Source organism: Stegostoma tigrinum, chromosome 1 (genome assembly GCF_030684315.1).
Source record: "Stegostoma tigrinum isolate sSteTig4 chromosome 1, sSteTig4.hap1, whole genome shotgun sequence".
Lineage (NCBI taxonomy): Eukaryota > Metazoa > Chordata > Chondrichthyes > Orectolobiformes > Stegostomatidae > Stegostoma > Stegostoma tigrinum.
The window spans coordinates 13,949,790-13,977,265 of record NC_081354.1 but is presented as its reverse complement, the minus strand read 5'-3'; the positions used below and the strand labels follow the sequence as shown (position 1 = coordinate 13,977,265).

At 43.2% G+C, this 27,476-nt stretch overlaps 1 protein-coding gene across 8 annotated transcripts in view; it reads left to right on the top strand.

The window, feature by feature from the left end:
- Positions 1-27,476, top strand: part of psd3l (pleckstrin and Sec7 domain containing 3, like) — a 398,930-nt gene that overhangs the window by 347,411 nt on the left and 24,043 nt on the right. For all 8 annotated transcript variants that reach the window (XM_048528073.2, XM_059653078.1, XM_059653144.1 and 5 more), the window contains 2 exons: positions 9,101-9,294; positions 12,145-12,215. In XM_048528073.2, the coding sequence (XP_048384030.2) occupies positions 9,101-9,294; positions 12,145-12,215 (265 nt within the window). The remainder of the gene's footprint in view (positions 1-9,100; positions 9,295-12,144; positions 12,216-27,476) is intronic.

The following is a 27,476-nucleotide window of genomic DNA, read 5'->3' as shown; positions in this document are numbered from 1 at the left end:
CAAATTGATTGTCAGTAGTTGCAGCAGTAGTTGATCGAGTGCGCACTGGGTAATGAGAAAATTATTCTTTACTGTCCTAAATGTTTGCACATTGTTCGTGTCTAACAGAGTTATCTCTGAGACATTGATTTGATAACTGGTACCTCAGATGGGCCCCCATCGTATGTCTCCTCATTGATTAGAAAAGCTCATAAAAGCTAGGTAAGATTGACTGGTACTAACCAGAAGCAAAGGACTTCCAGTTATCACTCCATTTAAAGCCCACTTTTACAGCTCATTTGGGAAACATCTTGTGTATGCTAGAAACAGATAACTGTTTAGTTACTGATTCTTTAAAACATGTTTGGGGGATCTTGATTAGTAAAGTCATCATTTATTGTCCAGCCTAACTCTTGAAAAGGTGTTGATGTTCCTCTTCTTGAACCATGGTTGTCCAAGTACTTGATATACACCCAAACCAACAACTTAACTACCCAACTCCTCGAGCACCACTTGTCCTACAAAGGCAGAGTTTGCAGATTGTGCATTGGATTTACCAGCAATGATGTGTGACTTGCAGGGGAATCAATCAATTTAAACACAGGCTGATGATGATGAATATATACGTGTAGTGTGCATTTGGCTTTAAGCCACATTGACAGATGTGCAGATTTGAACCTTGAAAATGTGTTTCTTAGAGACGATAGGATTGTAATTTGGGGTTTATGAATCTTGTAAAGAATGTAGTTGTGACAGTGGGATAACCTGATCGGAGAAAATTCACACAATTCTGTTATCACACAATGATGTAAATAGTGCCATCTTCTCTTCTCCATGTCACTTGCTATTGCCTGTCTAAAGTACACTGTTTATTACCACAGAGCTGGCAATTTTGAAGTCTTACTCTATATTCAAAGTTTATTAAATTCATATTTCAAATCTTCATCTTCCAATCATTTATGTTATATGATGCTGAATGCTTTCATTTATTACATTGAATAAACTTCACCATTAACTGTTAATGCCAAAGCCGTTTGTAGCAATAGCCCCTTCTTTAGACCACAAGAAATAAGAAAAAGAGTAGGATATTCAGCCCCTTGAGCCTGCTTTGCATTCAATAGGATCATGGCTGATCTGACATTCCTCACCTCCATTTTCCCACCCTTTCCCATAAACGTTGGTTCCCCGATTGATATGGAATCCATCTATCTCAGCCTTAAATCTACACAAAGTCTCTCTCACCACGGATCTCTATGGCAAGGAGTTCCAAACACATTCAGTTTTCTGAGAAGAAATTGCTCCTCATCTCAGTCTTAAATTAGCACCCCTTTATTCTGAGACTCTGGCCTCTGGTGCGAGTCCCTCCCATGAAGGGAAACTTCCTCTCAGCAATTACCCTGTCAAGTCCCTTAAGAATCCTTTATGTTTTAATGAGAATGCTTTTCGTTCTTCTAAACTCCAGTGGGTAGAGTCCCAACCTGTTTAACCCTTTGCACTGTACCGGGGATCATCCAAGTCACCTATCTTTGAATGCCTCCCAAAAAATATGTTGACGGTGGAAGCGGTGGCATTCTGATGTGATGGAGTGCGGGAACTTGGGGCACCAAGTTTGCAGATAGAGGGATGGACTTTGTGGCTTTGTTTTTCTGGAAGCGAGGACTCAGGGCGGAGGTGGGGGAGTGATCTGGTTGTTTCCTTTTCTTTCATTTCTACTTTTGTTTTTCATCCTGTCCTTTGTATACTAAGGTGGCACCAGAGAACAGCGACTTTGTACACTTTTCACTGTACATGAGTACAGACGACAATAAAATCTAAATAAGGGGGCCAAAACTGCTCGCAGTACTCCCAATGTGGTCTCACTAGCACCTTGTACGGTTGCTGATGAAAATGTCCCCACTCTTTTATACTTCAAGCCCCTTGAAATAAGGGCCAATATTCTATAGGTCTTCCTGCTGCACCTGTGTGCTAGCTTTCTCTTTTTTGTGCACAAGCATCCCCAAGTCCCTTTGTGTTGTGGCTTTCTGCTGTTTTCCTCCATTTGCTTCACGTACTGTTCTTCTGTTCTACTTTCCAAAATGAACAACTTCTCATTTTCCCAAATACTCTATTTGCCAACTTTTGGCCCAATTACCTAACTTATCAATAGCTCTCTATAAATTGTTTATATCCCTCCTGTCTCTCCACCTATTTTAGTGTCATCTGCAAAATTGGCTACACTTCGCTTCCTTCCTGCAAATGATTAACATATATTGTAAACAGTTGCTGGCCTAACACTGATCTCCGTGAAACCCCACAGGTCAGTTTTCCAACCTGACAAAGAACCCCTTATCCCCACTTGCTGTTTCCTGTCCATGAGTCAATTTTCTCTTTTCCATACCAAAAAGGTCTGGCCATTCAATCTCAATGAGCAGTTGTCAAGCCCATGCTCCAGCTTTTTTTTGAGATGGGTTCATGACAGTGTTAAATGGGAACCAGATCATAATTGATGGCATGATTAGGAAAATGTGTACTCCATTTTAATGATTCTCCTTGAATTTAATTGACTATTAAGGTAAAATATAGAACGCATAAGCAACTTTGGTGTTCCATTACCTCAGCATTATTTGCATTCTCTCGGTGGTTCTGTCTTGTTCATCGATCCTGTGGTTTAACATTTCAGAGATGTTTATCATTGAATTCATAGGAGCATAAAATGGATGCAACATCAAAGGAGGCCATTTGCCCTGTTGACTGTGCTAGCTCTGCAACAGCCATGCTGATAGTTGGACTCCTCCAATTCCCTTTCGAAAGGCACAATTGACTCCGCTTCCACCTTACCCTCAGTGTATTCTAATACTTCTTACACACTATCATTGATTCTTTTGCCATTCTCCTTAAGCCAGTGTCTGCTAATTCTTGACACTTGTGCCAATGAGAATGTATTCCCTCTACCTGTTCAGACTCCTTATGATTTAAAACACCTTGATCAAATCTCCTGTCAGCCTTCTCTACTCCAAGGGTTATAGCTCTCAGCTTCTCCGATACGTTTTAGCATAATCAAAGCTCCTTTTTCCATGAATCAATCTTGCAAAATGTTTCCTCTAAATCTCTCAAATTCTTCCTTGAACTGTGTTGCACAGAAATAGACACCATATTCTGGCGTTTTACGAAGAGAATCATTACAAATTATAATTTTATGTTGTACACATTTTAGGAGCATAGAAATTGCTGGATGAGAACAGGGCAGGGTCTGACTGTCACCACTGTGCTGTCCAGTGCAAATAGGATTGTTGATTAATCATTGCAGTTCATATTTATCAAATTGACGAGATAGGAGGTTAGAATTACCTTAGTGCTGATGCAACTTTGTGTCAAAACATACCAGTTTCTCCTAATCACACTGTGCTTACACATCCTTGCTGAAGTTACTTATGTAGTGTATCCCAAAATCTTATTTTCTGATATAATTCTCATTTGCTTTTGACTGAATCAATACTTAGAGCTTCCCCTGACTCCCTTAGGAGCCATATTTGCAGCTGTCAAAACTCAAATTTATTGAAATTTCCATTCAATGCTGCTGTGTTCAGATGAACTTGAGGAAAAAATGCATGCAAGCTATTTCTTTGTCAAACACTTCTTAATAAGGTTTTGACAGAAAACATTGGCAAAATTTCATGCAAAGTGTGTATGTCTTTTTGTATCAGCTGCAGAATCTGGAGTGGCTTTTTACTCATGTTTGCTGGATGCTGTCATTCGACCAACTAAAAGATTACAGACAAGCCAATTTATATTTCCATAAGCTCAGCAGCATCTTGCTGAATCTGTGTTATGCCCTCTTTAAAACCTCAATATATTTCCCATACTGTGGCGTCCGCTACAGCGCATAGTCTTCACCGCATGCTGAGCTCACCATATCGGCTTTATATAGGGTTCTTCCAGTTAGCTCAGTTATGCAGCATGTGGTTCAGAATAATGCCAGCAGTGCAGATCCTATTCCCATTCTCACTGTTAGACTTGGGACCTGCATCCTTGCCCTGCCCCTGACCGTGGAAAGCAATGCTGAAATAAAGCTGCCAAGTAAAATGGCTCAGTATGAAGCATCAGCAGACAATAATCTAAGGACCTTGAGGACAGCACTGTGGCTCAGTCATGAGCACTGCTGCCTCACAGTGCCGGGAACTCGGGTTCAATTCCACCCTCGGGCACCTGTCAATGTGGAGTTTGCACATTCTCCCCGTGTCTGTGTGGGTTTCCACCCAAATATGCAGGTTAGGTAGATTTGCCATGCCAAAGTGCCCTGCAGTGCCCAAGGATGTGCAGGCTGAGTGGGTTAGCCGTGCAGAATGCAGGGTTTTAGGGACCGGGTGGGGCTGGTTGATTTGACTAGAATGCTCCTCGGAGTGCATCCATACTCTAGGCATTCTATGATGATCTGTCTTTGGGCAGAGCTTGAATGGAGTAGGCTGCTCTTGGACTTTCCTACACTCTTGTTGATGAAACATGGAACATTCTGCACTTTTTATATTACTTATTAACCTTCAAATCTGAGTGTATTTCTAGTTCAGGAAACTGGAAATGAAGACAGTAAAAATAAAAAAAAAGTAAAAGATGATGTCTCAGAGATAGTAGGAACTGCAGATGATGGAGAATCTGAGATAACAAGGTGTGGAGCCGGATGAACACTGCAGGCCAAGCAGCATCTTAGGAGCACAAAAGCTGACGTTTCGGGCCTAGACCCTTCATCAGAAATGGGGGAGGGGAAGGGGATTCTGAAATAAATAGGGAGGGGGAGGTGAATTGAAGATGGATAGAGGAGTAGATAGGTGGAGAGGAGACAGTCAAGTTCAAGAGGCAAGGATGGAGCCAGTAAAGGTGAGTGTACGTGGGGAGGTAGGGAGGGGATAGGACAGTCCAGGGAGGACGGACAGGTCAAGGAGGCAGGATGAGGTTGGTAGGTAGGAAATGGGGGTGTGGCTTGAGGTGGGAGGAGGGGATGGGTGAGAGGAAGAACAGGTTAGGGAGGCGGGGACAAGCTGGGCTGATTTTGGGATGCAGTGGGGGGAGGGGACGAGGTGGGCTGGTTTTGGGATGCAGTGGTGGGGAGGGGAGATTTTGAAGCTTGTGAAATCCACATTGATACCATTGGGCTGCAGGGTTCCCAAGCGGAATATGAGTGGCTGTTTCTGCAACCTTCGGATGGCATCATTGTGGCACTGCAGAAGGCCCATGATGGACATGTCGTCTGAGGAATGGGAGGGGTAGTTGAAATGGTTTGTGGCTGGGAGGTGCAGTTGTTTATTGCGAACCGAGTGTAGGTGTTCTGCAAAGCGGTCCCCAAGCCTCCACTTGGTTTCCACAATGTAGAGGAGGCCACAACGGGTACAGCGGATACAGTATACCATATTAGCAGATGTGCAGGTGAACCTCTCCCTGATGTGGAAAGTCTTCTTGGGGCCTGGGATGGGGGTGAGGGAGGAGGTGTGGGGGCAGGTGTAGCACTTCCTGCGGTTGCCGGGAAAAGTGCCAGGTGTGGTGGGGCTGGAGGGGAGTGTGGAGCGCACAAGGGAGTCACAGAGAGAGTGGTCCCTTCGGAAAGCAGATAAGGGTGGGGAGGGAAAAATGTCTTCATCCAGGCTAAATGTGGCTCCATAACCTACACCAGTCTCATACCTGCGCTCCAAAGTAGACCAGCAAACCACTCCGTTCTATCTGACAGGACAACTGGGATTGGCCATAAATGCTAGCCTAGCCAGTTATTACCACAGACCAGCAGTAAAAACTGGTCCTTCTAATGTATGCCCACAATAACCCGCTGTAGTTACACAGCAAAAGCATGTTCCCAAGCAAAGTACACTCACACTTTGGTGAGAAAAGAAAATATAGTACACCTTAAATCTGAGGCGTTTTTTATTCATTCAGGATGGGAGCATCTCTGGCTCGGCTAGCGTTTATTGCCCCTTCCTAATTATTCCAGAGGGCAATTAAGAGTCAGCCACATTGCTGTGGGCCTGGAGTGATATGTAGACCAGACCAGGTAAAGATAGCACCCTTCCCAAAAGGAGCAGTAGTGAAACAGATGGAATTTTCCTGACAATCGGCAGTTGTTTCCTGGTCATCATTAGGTCCTGAATTGTTTAAATTAATTTTATTTATTTTACCAAGATCTTTACCCCAGGTTGGGTGGAGTCCAAAACTAGTTGGGGTAGATTTAGGGTGAGAGGAGAAAGATTTAAATGGGACGTAAGTGCAAATTTTTCGCACAGAGGTTGGTGCATATGTGGAACAAGCTGCCAGACGAAGTGGTGTAGGCTGGTATAATTACAACATTTAAAAAGGCATCTCAATAGGAACATGAATGGGAAGGGTTTAGACGGATATGGATCAATTGCTGGCAAATGGGACTAAATTAACTTCGGATATCTGGTTGGCATGGATGAGTTGGACCGAAGGGTCTGTTTCTGTACCACACAGCTCTGTGACTCTAATTAGAATTTTATTAAAAACTAGGTGTTTATTAAATTCAAACTTGCCCTGGCAGGATTTGAACCCAGGTCCCCAGAATCTTGCCTGGGTCTCTGGATTTACAGTCTAGCATAACATCACTAAACCATAGCCTTCTCTTACATCCTCTAATCCTTGAACGTTCTGCCAGTGGGAACAATTTCTCACTAAGTACTTTGCTTAAATCGCTCATGCTTTTGAACACCTTCATCAAATTTCATCTCAGTCTTCTGCAAAGAGAGCAGCTCCTCGAGTATCTATTAACGTAACCAAAATCCCTCATTCCTGGAACCAATCACAGAAACGTTTCCTTCACAATCTCAAGATGCCACGTGCTGTTATGCATGGGCTTCCATCTTTATAGACCATTCTCTTGGCATGTGTTTACCATGTGTAGATGCAACTTTCTTGAATTTTGGACCCTAAATGTACACTTTAATGTTTAGAATTAATAACATTATTTACATTAATTAATTAGAAAAGACACCACTTGCCTAGCTTCCTAACACCATCCCTGAACCTGGTAGGATGCCAACATGTGTTGTGTAATGCATCTTGTGGCAATATGCCATTGAAAATGAGGAGAGTGGCTTCAATGATTACTCAGCTTGAAAGTTTGTTGAGCTTCCTGGATTCTTCGGTCAGATATAAAACCATTTACACTATGCCCAGAAGCTCATTAATATCAAATCAAGAAAAAAGAACATTAAAAGCTGTAGGTTTTTATAAGCCATTTTATCAACTCAAGAAACTGTCTGTAAGATTTCATGATCTAACTGAGATGTGCTTCATAATCCTTCTGGCAGAATGGGATGTGGTACAGACAGCAGCAAGTTCTGTTTAGCCCTGGAGCATTATTCAATCTACCGTTTCACAATGAGCTGTGCAATCAGTAAACAACGTCAAGCAGAATAAATATATCTCGGTACTTTCTGACTTCTTTTCATGTAAGTTCATTATATCCGCAGAGTTTAAGCATGTCACGCTGTCACAGCATGGCTTCTCCCACTCCAGAGGTCCCAACAGCTGGATGGAGGCAGTTCAGAAGAAAAAGGATAAACTTGCATTTGTATGGCACCTTCATGGCCTCCAATTGACGTAAGAAGTTTCCACTATAGATATAGGCAAGGGACTCCGTTTGAGAAACCTAAATAAATGGATAGAATGCAAAACTTGAAAATGGCAATTTGTTTCTGCCTCCTACGTATTATTCTCTGTATCACGGCTCATCAGCTGGTGTGCGTTGAAATTTATAAAAGTCAAATGCTAGCCAAGTGAGGCAGAGGCAGATTTTTAACCAGGAAATGTGGTTTAAACCCAGCAGAAAGATCACTGATGTATGAATAGTTTACCAGTCACAACTCTCAGTAGTTCTTTTTTCCCCACAGAGTTGAGCGTGTTTGCCAGCTGTCGGAGATGGAATCTCAAAGTCCATCTGCCTGTTATATCCAAGAATCTAATACAGGAATCAAAGGAGCAGAGTATGTGCAGTGATGTGAGTTAGTTATATATTTTTAGGGAAGAGATTAACAAGGCAGTCAGAGAGTAGTCAGGTTAAATGGAGAGTGATGTTGAGAATATTGTTGGAGTCACAGACAGGGTAGATGTGGAAGAGTTGTTTCCCCTTGTGGGAGAATAGGAACAGAGGGTATAATCTCAGAATAAGGGGTTGCCTGATTACTATAGAGAGAAGGAAGAATTCCTCTTTCCGAGGGTGGTGAATCTGTGGAATTCTTTTACGCAGCGAGCTGTAGATGCCGGTTAATTAAGTATCTGAGGTAAATAGGTTTTTATTCAGTGGGTCATAGAGAAAAAACAGGGAAATGAATGACCAAAAACAAATTTGCTGCAAAAGCTCAGCAGATCTGGCAGCATCTGTGAAATAAAAAGCAGAGTTAATGTTTCGGGTCCGGTGGCCCTTCCACAGAACATTGGTAAACGGATATGGATGACCAGATCAGCCATGATCTTATTGAATGGAGGAGCGGACTCACTGGGCTGAATGGCCAACATCTGCTCCTACATCTTGTGTCTTATTGGATCCTCCATAAACAGGCAAAAGGGATGAGAGCAGGCTGGAGGACCTAACCCTGCTCCAAGTTCAAATTTTTGTAGTTTTGTGACAGTAGTTTGACTGATTTGGAAATATCATGTAACATTTCTTAAATGTGTGGTGAGAGCCAACAACAAGGCAGCCATTCTCGTGTGCACTGTAATTTGTTTTGTCTTGATGGTATAAACAGCCTAACTCCTTCCCTTAAAATAGCTAATTGGAACGTCAGCACCTGGATGCCAGTAGGGTATTATATGTGACAGAAATTTGGCTTCACTTGCAGTCAGTGAAAATAACTTTTATATCTGCTGTATCTACAATTCCTGGCTGCGATCAGCTGACAAGCAATTTTAAAATCTGTGTAAAGTTTTGTAACCTGTTTGACCAGAGTGTGCACACACTGCAGTATTGTTTAATTCACTGAAGAGGTGTAAGATGTCCTGTCTTAGCCCAGGAACAAGGAAAATCTGCTCAGTCCACTGTGCGTTCCCTATCTCAAGTTCTCGGTCTGAATTGCATTCCATGTGGAGAACCAGTGTTATAATTCTCGACATAATAATGTTTTACCCTCCCTTTTACTTCTCCTAGAAATGAAGAAGAGTTGAGAAAATCGCTCTCTGAGCTTGCTAATGACAAGACAGACAATGCTGGATCCAAGTCCAACAATCGTATTGGATCTGGTACAAATCCATTTCTCGACATTCCGCAGGATCCCAATGCTAAAACATACAAAACTGGCTTCCTCTCACGAAAAATTCACGCAGATATGGATGGAAAGAAAAGTGAGTCTTTGCCAATTAGTCATTTCCCATATTCCCTTTTCTCCTTTCTCTCTCCCTCTTTAACTCAGCATTCTTGTTGCTGGTTGATTTGGGTGGAAGCCTGTGGGAGAATTAGGTCAATATTGTTCAGCCTGTGGACTTCAAGTGTCCTCCAGGGACGGTGTGTGATTGTTCAATGATCAGGTAATTTCCGTAAGGTGACTCCGTGCAGAATCATAGCGTTGTACAGCGTAGAGAAAGGTCATTTGGCACATTGTACCTGCACCATCCTTTTCAGGGAGCAACCAGTTCTGCCCAGTTCATCTACTTTGAGATAGCCCTTCAAGGTTTTCCACTTCAAATGCTTAACCAGTTCCCTTTTGCAAATCCTTATTGAATCTGCTTTCACCAGCTTTCTATGCAGTGCATTCAGGATCATCAAAACTGTCTGCATAAAGCAATTTCTCATGATAATCTCTGGTAAACCTATTTCCTCTGGTCACCAACCTACCCTTGCTTTATCCATTATTCCTCTTCTCCAAGATGCCCTGCGCCTGTTTAGCATTCAAAAAATGTCCCATTTGAATAAGATTTAGGGCTTTAAGTCGGTGCCATTGAAAAGCACTTTCCCCATAGAATATCTAGGCTTGGAATATTTTGAAATAAGTTTTCTGTTATCGACAAGAAATAAATTGTTATGTGCTTCATGAATGACTGATTTTATCCACTATATCCTATAATCCAGTCATTTTTAAAAATAGCTTTAATATTGTCCATTAACGCAGAAAATCTTAATAGTATTTTGGCTTCCATTTTAAAGATTCTTCATGCCCATTCTTACCTTCTGGGATGCAACATGAAAATTGAAAGTTATTATGGGATTAGACCTCAATTTCCAGAAAGGTTACAATTCCGAAGGGTTTCCTTGTTGAATCACAAATTGACCTTGTGATGTTCTCTAGCACTATGAAGTGGAATGCACAAAAAGGATTTTATTTTTAAGCACCCATCCCTGGGAGTAGTCCAAGTCCACAAAAAGTAAAATTGACATTCTGGGTTACAAGATTGCTTGAAATGTAATCACGTACAGCAATGTCTAAATTGTATCCATTTCATATTAATGCCCGTCTTGGTTTGGAAATGCGTATGATAACTTTAAAAAGTTCATTCATAGGATATAGATGTCGCTAGCTGAGCCAGCATTTATGAGCCATCAGTAATTGCATTGCAGAAGTTGGTGGTGAGCTGCTTTCTTGACAATATTGTCAAAAATTGAGCCATAGTGATATTAATGTGAATTTTACCAGCGCTACACTAATCAAGCACTGCAACCTGTGCTTTGGGAAATACATTTCACCCTCCTGAGAAGCAAGTTTTATTTGTTTTTCAGTTGCACTCTCCAAATTTCAAATGAGCACACAAGCAAAGAAACCCAGGAAAAGCAATTGGCCCATAAATCAAGAGGATGGTTTCCCAAAGAGTGCTCCCTCCCATTCCCATCCCTTCCTCATTCCCACCCCTTTCCCCATTTCCATCCACTCTAAACTTGTTTCCACACTGACTCTGCTTTTGGGCAGCAACTAAATTGTTCAGCCTTTGTTTTTTTCAACTTGCTACTTTGTCTTGTGTGAATTGAAATAAAAGTATAAAACGTCTGCCACAAATTCTGCACTGGCTTCATTTCTGAGCCTGGTTCACAAGCGATGCTTGACATTGACACTGAGATTAGATAGTCCTCGTTTGAATCAGTATCCTGAAACAGTGCTTGGTTACAATTATAGATAATCTCATTTGATTGTTCTCCATTCTGTGCCTTTTAGTGACAAATTGTTTTGGATAAGTCAATAGATTTGCACTATCATTATCAGTTCAAACCCCAAAACCTATGCGCAGAACCTTAAAGATAGAAGGTAATCTTATCTCATTGAATGCATCTTTGGCCATCTGGATGCATAACCAGTGATATTCTGGATGTATTGAGATCTGTTGTCAGATCCTTTTGCCTGGAGAACTCTGGAAGAGTTTCTGATTGCCTTTACAATTGCGTGGCCATAGTAATCTACAACACATGCTCATGGGCTGTTTTAGAGATGCTTTTACAGAAAGCTCATGATTTTGTACATTCATTGATTTGTAGCTGGTAGTGAAATGCATTGAGACACCCCGAGGACATTTGGAGGCCAGACTTATCTCGTTTACTGATCTCTATTTGGCAAAAATGAAACCCTCGAACATGATGCTATCATTTTGGAATGTGCAAATCAGGTAGCTTTGTTTGTGTTGAATATCAAAGGTTTGTTCTGCTTTGATTGCTTTAATCAATGCATCTATGCAATCGCGTTTCCTTTGCATTGGCAACCCAGATACAAAAAAAACACCCAGTTAAAAAATAATTAGAGCCCGACTTTGCCAACTGAATGAAAGAGGTTAATTTGGAGAATTATATTTAATCTCTTGGTTCAGGATTTTGAGAATGTCCCAACTGTGAATGTATGTATGCAGTACACTTGCAAATCAGCTCAATACTTAGAGCCAAATATTGACCACTCACACTTCTGTCATTCACCTCTGATGATGAAGTTGCTTTTGTAGTTGCATACTGTATAATTTAGTGGTTAGCATTCCAATCATAAATACGCATTTTCACAATGTGGGTGTCTTTTCCTGGAATACTTCTTTAAGTCGTTCTCAAATCATCCATTTTCTGCACTCTGTTTTCACTGCGGTGGTTTTGAGACTGTTTCCCAAAAGGACGGTTACCTCCTTGAACACATCCTGCTTATGCACAGCCAGAGCAATGTCATCAGTATTGATTGTCGAGCTACCCATCTCCATCTGATTCTTACTAATGTTTGATTTCTCTCATTGCAGCTCCCAGGGGCAAAAGAGGTTGGAAGACATTTTATGCTGTGCTGAAAGGCATGATCCTTTACTTGCAAAAGGTAATTCAAAAAGCGGCCAGCTTTAAATCCGTAGTGACATCGATCCCTGGCATTCAGTTGCAGAATATTACTCTGTAAATGTGAAGTGGCTTTATCACTTCGATTAAGGAGTCAATAAATTTGAGGCCGTGCAGCAACATCACATTCTAATTTTATACTGCGCTAAAATAACAGGCCAACAGAGTTAATTCTGTCGAATTCACATGGCCGTTATTCACTGCTCAGCTGTGACCATTCTAGCATCTGATTTCCTTCATAAAAACCAGAAGAACTGCGGATGCTGTAAATCAGGAGCAAAAACAAAGTTGCTGGAGAAGTTCTTGGCTCTAAGGAAGGGTCACCGGACCCGAAACATTAACTCTGTTTTTCCCTTCATAGATGCTGCCAGAGCTGCTGAGCTTCTCCAACCACTTCGGTTTTCTTCCTGATTTCCTTCCCTCGTGCAATTAGCCACCTTTGTGATGAACGCAGAGCTATCGCAGTAGCCTGTAATTGTATACATCTAACAGTGACAGAGATAAAGGGGTTACTTCCATTATTTCATACTGTTGGTTTACTTGGGATGTCGACTCGGGAAAGTGCTTAACTTTGCCTTTTAAATGAAAGAACAGCAAACAGGCACATTTTTATCTCTGATAATTTGCAGTGTTCAACGTATGTTTCACACTAATTTTATAAAGAGGTTAACGTCATCGTAAATCAATGATTGACTGAAGAAATTTTTCTGGAGCTGAAAGAACCACTTGACAATGGCACTTCTCAACTGGAAAGCAATGGTCTGTTGACAATGAATTATCATTGCTGCAGGCTGATTACTTTGAGAAGCCAGCCAATTTAAATGGGATTAACTGAGGAGGGGGGTGGGGGGAGTATGAATCTGATGCATTGACATTATCTCCTCCATCTTGGAACTGTTCTCAATTTAAATGTTAGTTTTAAATTTAGCAAATGTTCATTTGTGGGACCGTGCCTATTCTCCATAAGGCTAATTTATATTAAATTATATTCAAGCTTGAGCTTGAAGCCAGTTTTATGGCAACAGTTTCAGAATGATATCTGTTGGGGAAGTTTTGTCAGCCTTGGTTTTGATCACTGAGACTGCATTTTTCCTTTCTAACCCCTCCCCCATCCTTTTTTTGATTTTACAATTCAATCTGACCCTTCACCCAGTACATAAATGTTCCCCCACCACAGGGATCACTGAATGCCTTATACTTCTTAAACAATGATCACCATATTTCCATTAGTAATAAAAGGATTACAGTCATAGAGCTGTACAGTATGGGAGCAGACCCTTCGGTCCATCTTGTCTATGCTGGTCAGGTATCCTAAATTAATCCAGTCCCATTTGCCAGCATTTGGCCCTGATCTCTATAAACCCTTACTGATCATATACCCATCCAGATGCCTTTTAACTGTTGTAATTGTATCAGCCTCCTCCACTTCTTCTCCATACACGCATTACTCTCTGCATGAAAAAGTTGCCCCTTGGGCCCCTTTTTAATCTTGCCCCTCTCATCTTAAACCTGCACCCTCTAGTTTTGGATTTCCCCACCCTGAAGAAAAGATCTTGTCTATTCACCCTATCCATGCCCCTCATGATTTTATAAACCTCTATCAGGTCACCCCTCAGCCTCCAACACGCCAGGGAAAATAGCCCCCAGCCTATTCAGCCTCACCCTTATAGCTCAAACCCTCCAAACCTGACCAAATCCTTGTAAATCTTTTCTGAATCTTTTGAAGTTTTCACAACATCCTTCCTGTAGCAGGGAGCCCAGAATTGAATGCAGTATTCCAGAAGTGACCTAGCCAATGTCCCGTACAGCCACAACATCATCTCCCAACTCCTATACTCATTGCACTGACCAATAAAAGTCTTCTTCACTGTCCTGTCTACCTGGGATTCCACTTTTATGGAACTATGAACCTGTACTCCAAGGTCTCTTTGTTCAGCCCCACACCCCAGGATACTAACATTATGTGTATAAGTCATAGCTTTCCAAAATGCAGCACCTAACATTAGCTAAATTAAACTCCATCTGCCACTCCTCGGCCCATTGGCCCATCTGATCAAGGCCCCATTTGAGTCTGAAGTAACCTTCTTTGCTCAGCACCTCACCTCCAATTATGGTGTCGTCTGTAAACTTACTATACATTACTAGTCCAACAATAAATTGGAGGCCGTTTAATTCAGTTGACTGGTTGGCTGGCTTGTGTTATAGAGTGACACCAATTTGTGCACTGGCTGAGGTTATCTTGAATGACTTCTTCTCAACCTCTTTCCTTGCCTGACATATGGTAGACCATCACTGAAAGAGCAGCCTATGGCCCCCTGGAACTATGATGGCCTTCCCTTTACTTTTTGGTCAAACAATACCTTGCAGAGTCTGAATTACAGCCTTGGGGCTGAGATTAGACTCTGTGGCACTCACTCTTCGGACAAAGGAAATTGGAGGGGGAGTAGGCTACTCAACCCCTAGACCTTGTGCTACCATTTAACTCTATCATAGTAGATTTTTCGCCTCAATAACATTTCCTTATGGTATACTCTTATGCTTTGCTATCCTATAATCTAGAAATCCTACTGAAATTTGTCTTGAAGATATTAAATGACGATGATTTCACAATCTTCTGGGTAGATAGTTCCATAGATTCACCAGTCTCTGAGTGAAGAAGTTCAATCTTCACTATTGTAAGTGGCCAAACCTTATTCTGAGACCACACCTCCCCCACCCCCGGTTCCAGAACATCCCATCAGGGGGAACATCCTTTCTGCATCTACCCTGTGAAGCCCTGTATGAACTTTGCATGTTTTAATAATGTCACCTCCATAGTAGGAGGTCAGCCTGGTGGACCTCATAGAATACGAGTTCCCTGATTAGGGCTGTTAACCTGGCCTAATCAGGGAGCTTTGGCTGACGGTTATAAACCAGAGCATTAGAGGTTCTGTTCCCTTCGAGAAGCTGGCTCTGAGGAAGCCAGACCAATGCCGAGCACTATAAAGGGTGACGTGGTGACAAGATACCAGCCTCTGTGGAGTTATTTCAGTGGCAACGAGCGTGGGATTCACCTTGATTGGCTCAACATTTTTTGATTAGAATGGCTGCCTGGGTGAAGTCCAAACTAAATACTCAGGTTTAAGGACTACCAGAGGACACAAGGCCACTTTGTATGCTGATCAGGAAGCAATTCCACGATTCCACAAGGCCCATCCAGTGCCATTTGCCTTACGTGCAAAGTTAGAGACAGAAATCAGGAAGTGAAACAATTGTCAAACCAATGCAGTTTGCAGAATGGGCAGCACCGGTTGTACTGACTGTGAAATCTGACCACTCGGATTGCCTTTGTGGGGATCTTAAACAAACAATAAAATGCTTCTCACGACTGGATAAATACCCAATCCCTTGCACAGAGGATTTGTACTCACAGCTGGCAATGGCCATCCTTCATGAAACTGGACATGAGCCATGCATATCTGCAATTGTGGTCCAAAAAGTATGCTACAATTAATACCCATAAGGGATTGTACCAATATACAAGACTATCATTTGGGATATCATCAGCCTGTGCAATTTTTCAGCAGACGATGCAGAACAGCGAAGACTAATAAAGAGCACTGAGAGAACTCGGACATGGTCCTTAAACATTTCTGCAATGCAGGTGAATGCCATAGAAGGGAAAAATGTGAGCCCCAGGCACCCCAAGTGAACTACTTGGGCTGAAGAGTCAACAAGTTGGGGTGACATCCATCAGATGATAAAGTAAGGGACATCAAAGGTGACCCAGCACCCACATCTGTACCGGTGCTTACGTCTTTCCTCGGATTGGTGAACTATTATGGAAAGTTCGTATGTAACCTGGCCTCCACCCTGGCACCCTTACATCTGCTGTTGAGAAATGGTCAGCCTTGGAAATGGTCTGATAACCAAGTTGTAGCTTTTTGGGAAGTGAAGAAGTAGCTATCGTCGTCTATGCCATTGGCACACTATGATCCCAAGGAAGATCTGGTGCTGACATGCAATGCCTTCTGGTACAGTATTGTGGTAGTGTTGGCTCACAGATGGCCCAATGGAGAAAAACATCCAATTGCGAATGCATCCTGGACTGTGGCTGATGCCAAGCATAAATACACCTAGATAGAGAAGGGAGGTTTGATGGTCATCATTGGTGAGAGGATGTTCCACCAATACCTTTATGGACATGAATTTATAATAGTAACAGACCAAAAACCCCTGCTAGGGCTACTCAAAAAGGACAAGGCTGTGCTGCCCACAGACTCAGGTTGAATTAAGCGATGGGTTCTCATTCTAAGTGCGAAAAGTTACAAATTGGAACACTATCCAGGAGGCCATTGAGCTACCTCCTGCTGGCAGATACATCACCGATGGTGCTACCATTAGAAGAGTCTGTTCTGGATTAAACTTTCTGGACACACTTACCGTCACTGCTGACAATATCAGACAGTGGGCAATATCAGTCCTGGCAGAACTGAAATAGCTGGTGGTGATGGGGCAGCAAAAGGGCCATCTCAACCAGATTTGAAATATTTATGGATCCAGCGAGATCAGATCACCGTAATGGATGGCACTTTATTATGGGGAAGGCCAGACTGACTGTCCTGGGCAAAGTCCACTTCTGGGTACTGGCTGAACTCAACCAGGGCCAAGCAGGGATGTCCAAAGTGAGGATGTTGGCAAGAGGTATATCTGGTGGCCAGGATTGGATGCTGCTGTAACTGCGTTGTTGGGGCCATGACCAGAACGCCAACAAGAACAGAATGTACTGCCAGCAGCTTCCCCACATTGACACCAATGCCAATACAAGACTCCTGTGAGCGAGAGACACGGTTTATATCAGGGGATGAAGTCTCGTGGCAAAACCACCGAAAAGGGCCTGCGTGGGTAAGAGGCAAAGTTGATGTGAGATCAGGTCCCGTGACATACAAAATTCAGGTGGATGATACGGTCCTGAACAAGCACCTAATGAAAGCTGGAAATGCACAAACTGAGCAGCAGCAAAACATACCTTGACCCTCAAAACAGACAGAAAGACTGTTGGAACCTGTAGGTTCTCCCACTCTGTCTAGTAACAAAAAAACCTTGGGGACTGAGATGCACATGACAGATGTTGCAGCCTTGACACCTTTACCATCTGGAGAAGAGAGTGAATTTCTTCCGAGATGTTCAGGGCACAAGAGACTGGCTACATGTCAGGTATTCGCAGCCATATCCAAGCTTGAGTTGGATGAACCTGGCCACTGCAAAAACGCCCCGGGAAAGGCCAGAAGAAAAAGAACAAGTCCACATCCCCCAACCTCGAAGGGGAGGGATGTAGTGATTGTAACAAGATCAGCCTGATAGACCTCATAGAATATGAGTTCCCCGATTAGGGCTGTTACTCTGGTCCAATCAGGGAGCCCTGGCTGACAAATAGAAACAGGAGTGTCTGAGGTTCTGTTCACTCTGGGAGTTGACTCTGAGAAAGTTGGACCAGTATCAACTACTATGCCCATTTTAACAAAGGAATACTTGGTGACAGAACACTGGCCTCTGTTATTTCAACCTCTCACTCTCGACAAAAATAGTCCCACTCTCCTCAACCTCCTCACATTGAACAATTCAGCTATCCCAGGGACAGGTCAAATGAACCTTCATAGCGTACATGAGGTATTTTCACAAGGGGTAAGCTTATAGACAACATGGATGAAAATAATCATTCATGGAAATAAAATGTGGAGCATCAACTGTTTTATAACAAAGTAATGCAATAGATTATTCTTTTCCATGTGCCAAGTAACATTCTCAAGCACAACCAACAAAATTCTTAAAAATGCACTGAAGGCCAATAAGTAAGATGCTCATGTATGTTTGTGGAATCAAAGAACTGAACTGACCACTTTTTTTTTCATGCTGTCTTTCAAAAACAATCCCTCCCCATTCCTTCTCTTCAGTTTTATCTTGAGACACTTTGCTTTGGAAGTACATGATAATACGCTACTCGACCTGGTGGGGAATAGTAACTAAGCCAGATCCCTGTCATTAGCCCTACCATTTCCAATGGGATAGTGCAAGAACACTGACCAATTTTTCTTCACCACCTGCTTCCCCTTTTTTTAGTGCAGGACTGCTGAGTCCGACAATAGAATTCCAGTTGTTAATTCAGCGCAGATCAATGATTAATTAGAGAATTTTTTCAGCCTGTGACGCACGGTAGAGAGTGTTAGTGCCAACTTGCCACTGAGCAAGGAAGAGATTGGTAATCGATATGCTTGACAAATCAGATTGACTGGGAATTGGATGAGCTTGTACCCACAGCCAAGCCGAGGTAGCTACCATGGCAGTGGGGATGGAGGGTGGATGGGGGAACCTCACAGTGATCCTAGTGAACTGCCTCCACCCCCAACTGTCCCGGTGTGAAACCCCATCTAGACATCTGCAATGCTCCTAACCCCCGGGAACCCATAGTCCAATTGGAGGTTGAAACAAAATTTTGACCAACTGCAAAATCACTAAAACTATGTGAATTGATCAACCCAAGCCACCAATTAATTTGCTTTTCCCCTTTTATTGGTGTGAAAACGATGATGGCAAACTGTTAAAGGCTAAAATACAGTTGCAGATACATTATAATAAAATGTGAGGCTGGATGAACACAGCAGGCCAAGCAGCATCTCAGGAGATGTTGCTTGGCCTGCTGTGTTCATCCAGCCTCACATTTTATTATCTTGGATTCTCCAGCATCTGCAGTTCCCATTATCACTATTGCAGATACATTAACTGTGCAAATTCACTTGATTCTGTTATTCAGTGTTTGCACAGAAATCAGTTTAGGGCTGGTGCTTGCATTCCTTTTTAAGGTTATTTATGTCTGAATGAAACATAAATAGTTTGCATTCAAGAACCAGAGAATGCCATGTGTGTGAATTTTAACTACTACAGCTGTGTCTAGAGTGGAAGCCAGCTTCAGTTTGCTAATCAAATTTGTAGAGGAATTGATTGAGAATGTATACAGTATTAGTTGGTCATAATGGTGTGGCACAGTTTGCTGGCGTGACAGGCTGTGTAGCAGATTGCTGGGCAAGCGTACAGTGGGATTGTTGGCACTCATGCCTAGTTTCACCTTTCAGTAGAGAAGGTATGGAGCAAAGTCAAAACAGCCCACTGAGAAACGATGTAATTTGGTGAGTATTCCACAGTAGCATGCCCATCTATTCTGGTGTTGAGGAATGTAGGAACAGATGTAGTCTGTGCTTCCTCTTGAGCCTGCTCTGCTATTCATTTTCATGCCCATCCCCTGTACTCGTTCATCGGACATGGGCATCACTAGCAGGGTCAGCGTTTGTTGCCTGTCCTTGATTGCCCATGGACTGACTAGATCATTTCCAAGGCATTGCTGTGGATGTGGAGTCACATGCTGTCCAGATGATACGGGGAGAGGTGGCAAATTTCCCTCATCATTTATGATGCCAAATATCAATAATTCACACTCACCAGTACCGGGACTAGTTTTCAATTCTTCTTTGAACTGATTTTACATTCCATGGTCACGTTTGAACCTGTGTAGAGAATCTCTGCTTTTGTTTGCCCAATGACATTGCCACAGTGCCGCCATTCCCACTTGGCAGGTCTCCAGCTCAACATTTACCCACTTTAACTCCACATTCCTGACTATTCTTCATCCCATAAAGTATTCATTGATCTTATTTTGAAATCTCCAAAATGTCCTCGAATGTACAGCCTTGCTGGGAGGTTACATCACCTTTTGTGGTAAAAATCCTTCATGATTTCATGCAGAAATCGCCAAAGATCCTTAGACAGCACCTTTGAAAGCCATGACCACTTTCATCTCGAAAGGCAAGAACGGCAAATACACAGGAACACCACACATCATCGAGGCCAGGCGCCAACTCCCCATCACCTCCTCTTACCACCCCCTTGATCATGACCCACCCCTGACCACCAAACTGTCATCTCTCAAACCATCCACAACCTCATCACCTCAGATGACCTTCCACCCACAGCCTCCAACCTCATCATTCCCCAACCCCGCACCATCCTCTTCTATCTCCTTCCCAAAATCCACAAACCTGACTGCCCCGGTTGACACATTGTCTCCACCTGCTCCTGCCCCACTGAACTTACCTCCACCTATCTCGACTCCATTTCTCCCCCTTGATCCAGGAACTCCCCACCTAGGTCTATGACACCATCCACACCTTCCGCCTCCTCCAAAACTTCTGATTCCCTGCACCCCAACACCTCATCTTTACCATGTATATCCAGTCCTTAAACACTTGCATTCCCCATGTAGATGGCCTAAAGGTCATCCACTTCTTCCTGTCCCGCAGGCCCGGCCAATCCCCCTCCGCTGATACCCTCATCCGCTTAGCCAAACTCGTCCTCACTCTCAACAACTTCTCTTTCAATTCCTCCCACTTACTGGCACTTTTCCCTGCAACTGCAGGAAGTGCTACACTTGCCCCTGCACCTCCCCCACACCTCCATTCCAGGCCCCAAGAAGACATTCCACATTAAGCAGATGTTCGCCTGCACATCTGCTAATATGGTATACTGTATCCGCTGTTCCCGTTGTGACCTCCTCTACATTGGGGAAACCAAGCGGATGCTTGGGGACCGCTTTGTGGAACACCTACTCTTGGTTTGCACTAAACAACTGCACCTCCCAGTGGCGAACCATTTTAACTCCCCCACCCATCCCTTAGATGACATGTCCATCCTGGGCCTCCTGCAGTGCCGTAACGATGCCACCTGAAGGTTGCAGGAACAGCAGTTCATATTCTGCTTGAGAACTCTGCAGCCCAATGGTATCAATGTGGACTTCTCAAGCTTCAAAATCTCCCCACCCCCTCTCCCTACCGCATCGCAAAACCAACCCAGCTTGTCCTTGCCATCCTAACCTGTCCTTCCTCCCACCCATCCCCTCCTCCCAACTCAAGCCCCACCCCCATCTCCTACCTACTAGCCTCATCCCACCTCCTTGACCTGTCCGTCCTCCCTGGACTGACCTATCCTGTCCCTAACTCCCCACCTACACTCACCTTTACAGGCTCCACCCCCACCTCTTTGGCCTACCTCTCTCCCCTCCCTCCTGTCTTCTCCTCTATCTATCTTCTAGCCGCATCCCCCCTCTCCCTATTTATTTCAGAACCCCCTTCCCCTCCCCCATTTCTGAAGAAGGGTTGATGCCCGAAACGTCAGCTTTCCTGCTCCTCTGATGCTGCTTGGCCTGATGTGTTCATCCAGCTCTACACCTTGTCACTACCACTTGCAAGTCCCCCTCCAAGCCATTCACCATCCTGACTTGGAAATATATCACTGTTCCTTCACTGTCACTGGGCCAAAATCCCGGCATTCCCTCCCTAAGAGCATTGTGGACTGCAGCAATTCAAGAAGGCAGTTCACCACCACCTTCTCAAGGGCAATTAGGGATGGGCAATAAATGATGTCGAACAAGGGGAAAAAAGAAATGCTATTCAACCTGTTTCAGCCTGTTAAGCTTGTGCTCTTTTCTACACTCATCCACCAGAGGAGACAATGGACAGAATGTTCCCCTCAGGGGCTTGGCGCACTTGGCGGTCAATTGAGACCATCCAACATAGGGTTGGCAATTACAGCAATGGTACGGTAGCAACGGTAGCTGCGTGGATCTGGCGACATGACAGGGGTGACATGGGGTTTAAATTGATCCCAGAGTGCTGCATCCGATGCTGTCACCCAGTGGACTGCTGCTGTCAGTCCGTCTCCAGTCATCATCGGTGTTCCTGTTCACCCTGGGGGTGCCCACGGACCAATTGCAAAATTCCAGCCAGCCTGGTATCAGTGACTTTGACTCAGGCCTCTTCATTGAGGGAAGAAGCTGGCTGGCCTCAAGTAGCCATTCCATGCCTGTGTGGAGCTGGAGGAAAACAGCAGGTCAGGCAGCATCAGAGGAGCAGGAAAGTCGACGGGTGTACACTCGAAACGCCAACTTTCTTGCTCCTCTGATGCTGCCTGACCTGCTGCGTTCCTCAAGCTCCACATTGCATTGACTCTGACCCCAGCATCGGCAATTCTTGCTATCGCCTAGTTGCTGAAAGCCATTCGGCGCCTCTTCTTACTTTCCAGGAAAATGCTGGGATTAGAACCATGTCCAGGAACAATTCCCATATCCCCTTCCTGAACCCATTACAACAGCAAATTGCTGCCCCATACTTTTGCAGTGACCCCATCAACTGCAGTCCCTCGCGCTTGTCTTGCCTCCGCAGTCCAGCAGCAATTTCCATAAGCAGTGGACAATGCACTGGCTCTCGGAATGGCTTGCATGGACCCTCCGACTGACTGCACAAGAGTTGCTTATCAAGCACCCTTTCCTTTGAAACAACTTGATCAAATCGCAACTTCTTTCGACTTGAAGCATATTACCGGGTCCAACCTGTTCACTGAATCTCTTTGTTGCTGGCTGCTCCACAGAGTCAATGCTGAGTATCTACTAACATTGCTCTGAAGAACACTCTCTGAACCTGGCAATTTCAGAAACATTGACGGTAAATGTTTTTATCACATCTTCTTTCCCTCTTCAGTGCCTTAACATTGTCACTATTAAATTTCATCTGCCACGTCTCACTTAAGTATCATGGTGATTTATTTTCTGTCTCTCTTTTATTGTCTCTGAATTTGCAAGGTTATACAAGTGTGGCAAGTGCTCATAATGTTAAGGCCCCAACATGTACACTGTGGAACTCTTTCCTTTCTCCTCCTTAAATCTACTGCCCCTCTCTCCCCATCCAGCTACCCCACAATCCCTGTAGTTTTAGCAGGCCTTGAGGACACGGAAGAAGAAATCATTTGACATCTGAACACCAAGTTTACATGGCAAACCAGGAGGTGAACGTTGATGGAATCAGCACAGCATGAGACCATTTGGCCCATCAAGCCAGAGACATCTCTGTGGGAAAGTTGCCATGTTAATTCCACTTCCCCATTCCTCATTTGCAACAGAATGTTTTCCCTTCAACAATCTAATGCTGCTTTTAGAATCTGTTCACATCCCCTTTCAGGTATAGCATTCCGGACGATCATGAGCAGGTTTTCAAAAATAAGATCTCCACCTCTTCCCTGCAGTTCATAACTCTGTGTCCTCTGAAAACCAATCTTCCTGCCAGTGAGAACTCTTTCCTGCTACCTTCACTATCAAAATACCTGTAAATTTTAGGCTCTCCTAACCCTTTGCATCTCTCAGTGTATCAATCTCAGGTTCTCTTGTCTCTCCACATAAGTGTAATCCAAAATGTGTGTTAAAATCTGAGTAAACCTCCGCATCAACACCTTGATGTCCTCATTAATGTATGGTAACAGAACTGGATGTTGTATCCAGTCAAGCCCTGACCAATTTATAAAGGTTTTCCTTTGTGTCCTTGCATTTCTGCTCTGCTTTGACAAAGCCAAGAATTGCATATGATTCCTCAACAGCCTTAATGATGTGCCTTGCTACCTGTGTATATAAATATTGCATAAGATCTCACTTTTCCCACACCCCCCCCCCCCGTTAGAAAGGTACCTCAGGTGACATTTCAGTCATGCATGGTACAAATCGAATCTCAATAAGGCTACATTTGCAATAGGCAGAGAGAAGGCCAATACTTCACTTTGTATCTTTTGACTGCTCTGCACCTCCATCACACTTGGTAGGTACAACCATACTACGACCTGATAGTGTTGTGGCTTTGTCAGTGCTTTATTTTGAAATGTGCATATATTGCTTCTACCAATGTTAAATAGATCCCTGCCAATATTTCTCTCTAGTAATCAGTTTAGGGCAATGCTTGTTGAATGATCCACTATGTTAGCTGACCATGACCTTGCGTCATCAAAAAAGTTTTGTAAGCAAGCAGATACATTAATTTTTTTCTAATGGCTGTAGGGAAATTGTTATCATGTTTGTTTGGTGTGGAGCTCACTGCAGTGAGCTGGTATGGCAATGATGTCAAACAGGCTATGCAGAACTACTTCAGCGATCTATTTGCTTCAAGGCTGTGGATGTATGATTGATTTCATGACTGGTTTGAATAAAACTCCAGATGGTTGTGTTAGCGTCTGCTGTTAAAAGTTTTGCTGCCTAGCCCCAGGGCAGGAATTGCAATTCTTGTCGAGATTCGGGGCAATTAAAGTTGATTGAAACTGCAGTTTACCGAAGAGAAGATAGATAGTACAGTGCTCTGATGACAGTGTTGCACTAACTAGACCGAGAGGGAAGAAATGTGATATTTATTATACAGAAGACATCAGGATTTTCTTGAATCTCGTTATTTATTGACAGAACAAATTCTGTGACTAAGTTATTTGGTCTGGAGGGAACAGAGTAGATTGTGTATTTTGATGTGTCATTTAGCAGGTTGGCTGTTTATTTTCCCCTATGTTGCCTTTAAGAGGAATTGTATACCAGCGACAATGAATCCAAGATAATAGGATTGTTTTTATTTTAATATGTGTTGGGAATATAACATCATAAAAATAAGGTTTACATGCCCAGGTTATTATTTTGTATAGCTACACAGTCATAAACTTGACAACAAATTCAAACTCTTAAATTTCTGTGAGATGCAGAGCATTGTAGGTGGTAGTGATTTTAACAAAGCCATTGAGAAGGTGCCAGGTGGGAAATTACTGGAGAAGATTAAAGAGATTGGAGTTAGGGAAAGGATAGCTGAGCAGATTACAAATAGTGAGAAAGGAGAAAATAGAGAGAGGGCAGTTTGTCAGGGAAGTTAGAAGTGAGTGGAACTTCCAGGAGTTAGTTCTGAGGAAACAAACAGAGAAGTTGGAGAGAAACTCAGTAGGCCTAGTGCATCTGTAGAGAGAGAGAAAGAGACAGTTAAATTTTTTGGGTCCAATATGATGATTGAGGGTAGAAGCCCAGTCCTGAAAAATGTCACATTCTCTCAACATTTTTCTCTTCATAAATGTGACTAGACCTGTTGAATTTCTCTCCTGTATTTTCTGTTTGTGTTTCAGATTTCCAGCATTGTCAGGGTTTTGTTTCTATTTCAGTTCTGAGGACACTTATGTTCATGATGAATATTCATGATTTAGATACAGATCTAGAGGGAGCGGCCTTGAATTTTCCAACATAGCAAGCTGGGCATTATGGTTAATTCTTCAGAAGACCAAAGAAAGCTGCAAAGGGATATTAATTAATAGGAGATTTGAGCATACCAGGTGTTACACAGGAGTTAATATCAGTAAGTGTTCTTTGATTACAAGAGAAAAGAGTGGATAGAATAAAACAAGTTTTTGTTTTGCTCTACCGTGAAAGAGCAAAGGTATTTGAGATGCACGAGGGTATGAAGTGCAGCACCTCAGATTGATAAAACTGTGGAAATCCTTTCTATGTTTCTTTAATGGAGGCATAGAAGTGGTGATGGATCTTCATAAAAATTTAGTAGGTTAGGATTATCTGTGCAATATCAGGCTGAACGCTGTAATGATCTTGAGAATTTAAAGGGGGCACAATGCAAATTTGCTAGGCTGTTGGCTAGTAAGTGAAAACAGTGAATCTTGGTGTCTATGTCAATCTGGGTAAATAAGATGGCTCAATTTTTTTCAGCCTGAGAAGTCATCTTTGTGTATGCCCTCAGCATATATGGGCAACCCCCCTTTTCAACCACAGTTTGATATGTACTCACAATAATATTTGACCTTCATTACGCAACCACTTGTGCATGTTCTACAGTTGGGTACACATAACTACGCATGAGCTGCTACAGGCTGTGTAGTGAAGATGTGCTGGAATTTAAGATGTACACACACTCTCTTTGCATCCAATGTTGATGATATTTCAAGTGTCAAACACACCCTACATCCTCAGTTTGCTTTGGTTACTTTGAGGCAAGTGAGACTTGAATCTGGACCTTCTGGCCTAGTTGTAGGGACACTACCATTGTACCACAAGATCCTTTACTTGGCACACAACTTTATCTCTGTTTACGGAGGAATTTTACATGGCTGCGTAAGTTGATTTATATGTTACATTTTCTGCGTGAAGAAAGACTTGTGACGTTTTCGTTATTTGTCAGGACAAGATAACTGATATAGCAACATGATGGGACTACGATCAAAATGTTTAAAATTAAGAAAGGAATAGGTTTGATACAAACACCGGACAGTGTTTAATTAGGTCTACAAGAGTAGGCAGGAAACTTTAATAGGTGGAAACTGAAATCATTTTTCCAATGGCAGATAAAGGTGTCAAATTTAAATGGTAAAATTCCTACAGTGTGGAAGCAGGCCTTCTGGCTCATTGAGTCCACACCCATCCTATCCCTACAATGTCATTATTCCTACAGCTAATCCACATAGCCTCCTGTCCCTGAAAACCATAGGCAATTTAGCGTGGCCAATCCACCTAGCCTGCACATCTTTGGACTGTGGGAGGAAACCCTCATAGACACAGGGAGAACACGCAAACTCCACACAGATAATTGCACAAGGGTGGAATCGAACCTGGGTTCTTGCCGCTATGAAGTACTGGGCCTAACCACTGAGCCACTGTGTTTCTCCGGGTTGGTGATGAGACAGAAACAGGTCAGACATCCTATTTTCAACATATTCCCAATCTCACAAACACTTGTTTGTAATTTTTTCAAATTAAACCCTACCTTCGAGGTTATTTCAGCAGCGCAGGGAAACGTGTGCCTCCTCTCTCACGGTTCTTTAAAAATGGCCTGCTCCAATCGATTTGTCCTATCAGGTTTAAGGCGAGTGGTTGTTCTTGTGGAAATCTGCAGTATAGAGAGGGGGCAGGACTCTGCCAGCATGGAGGAAAGGTTAGAGGGACAAGACCAATTAAGGCATGAGGGAGATACTTGAGTAAGGGGCAGCCACCAATAATGGTCAGCATTTATCAAGGAAGGGGATCAGGTGTGGTAAGCATTGTGGAAATGGACAACAGGAAGGGTCTGGTATCTTGTGTGTGAGCAATGTTGGGAGCAGTCAGAAGATGTTGAAAGTCAGAGATGCTGAAAGGGTAGGTTCTGAAGTGTTCAGTGTTGGGCTCTGGGCCTCAGCATGAGGAAGTTACCCCTCATGAGGAAGGTCCTCAGTTACAGCGGGAGGTTTAATGTGTTCGGACAGCAAGATCCAGTCAGAGGTAGAAATAACAGAATGTGAGGTGATTTTAGGAACACTTCACTGATAATGGGAGATGATCCAGGATCAGAGTTGAAGTGTCAAAATCAAGGAATTAAAGTCAAGGGGATAGGATGGT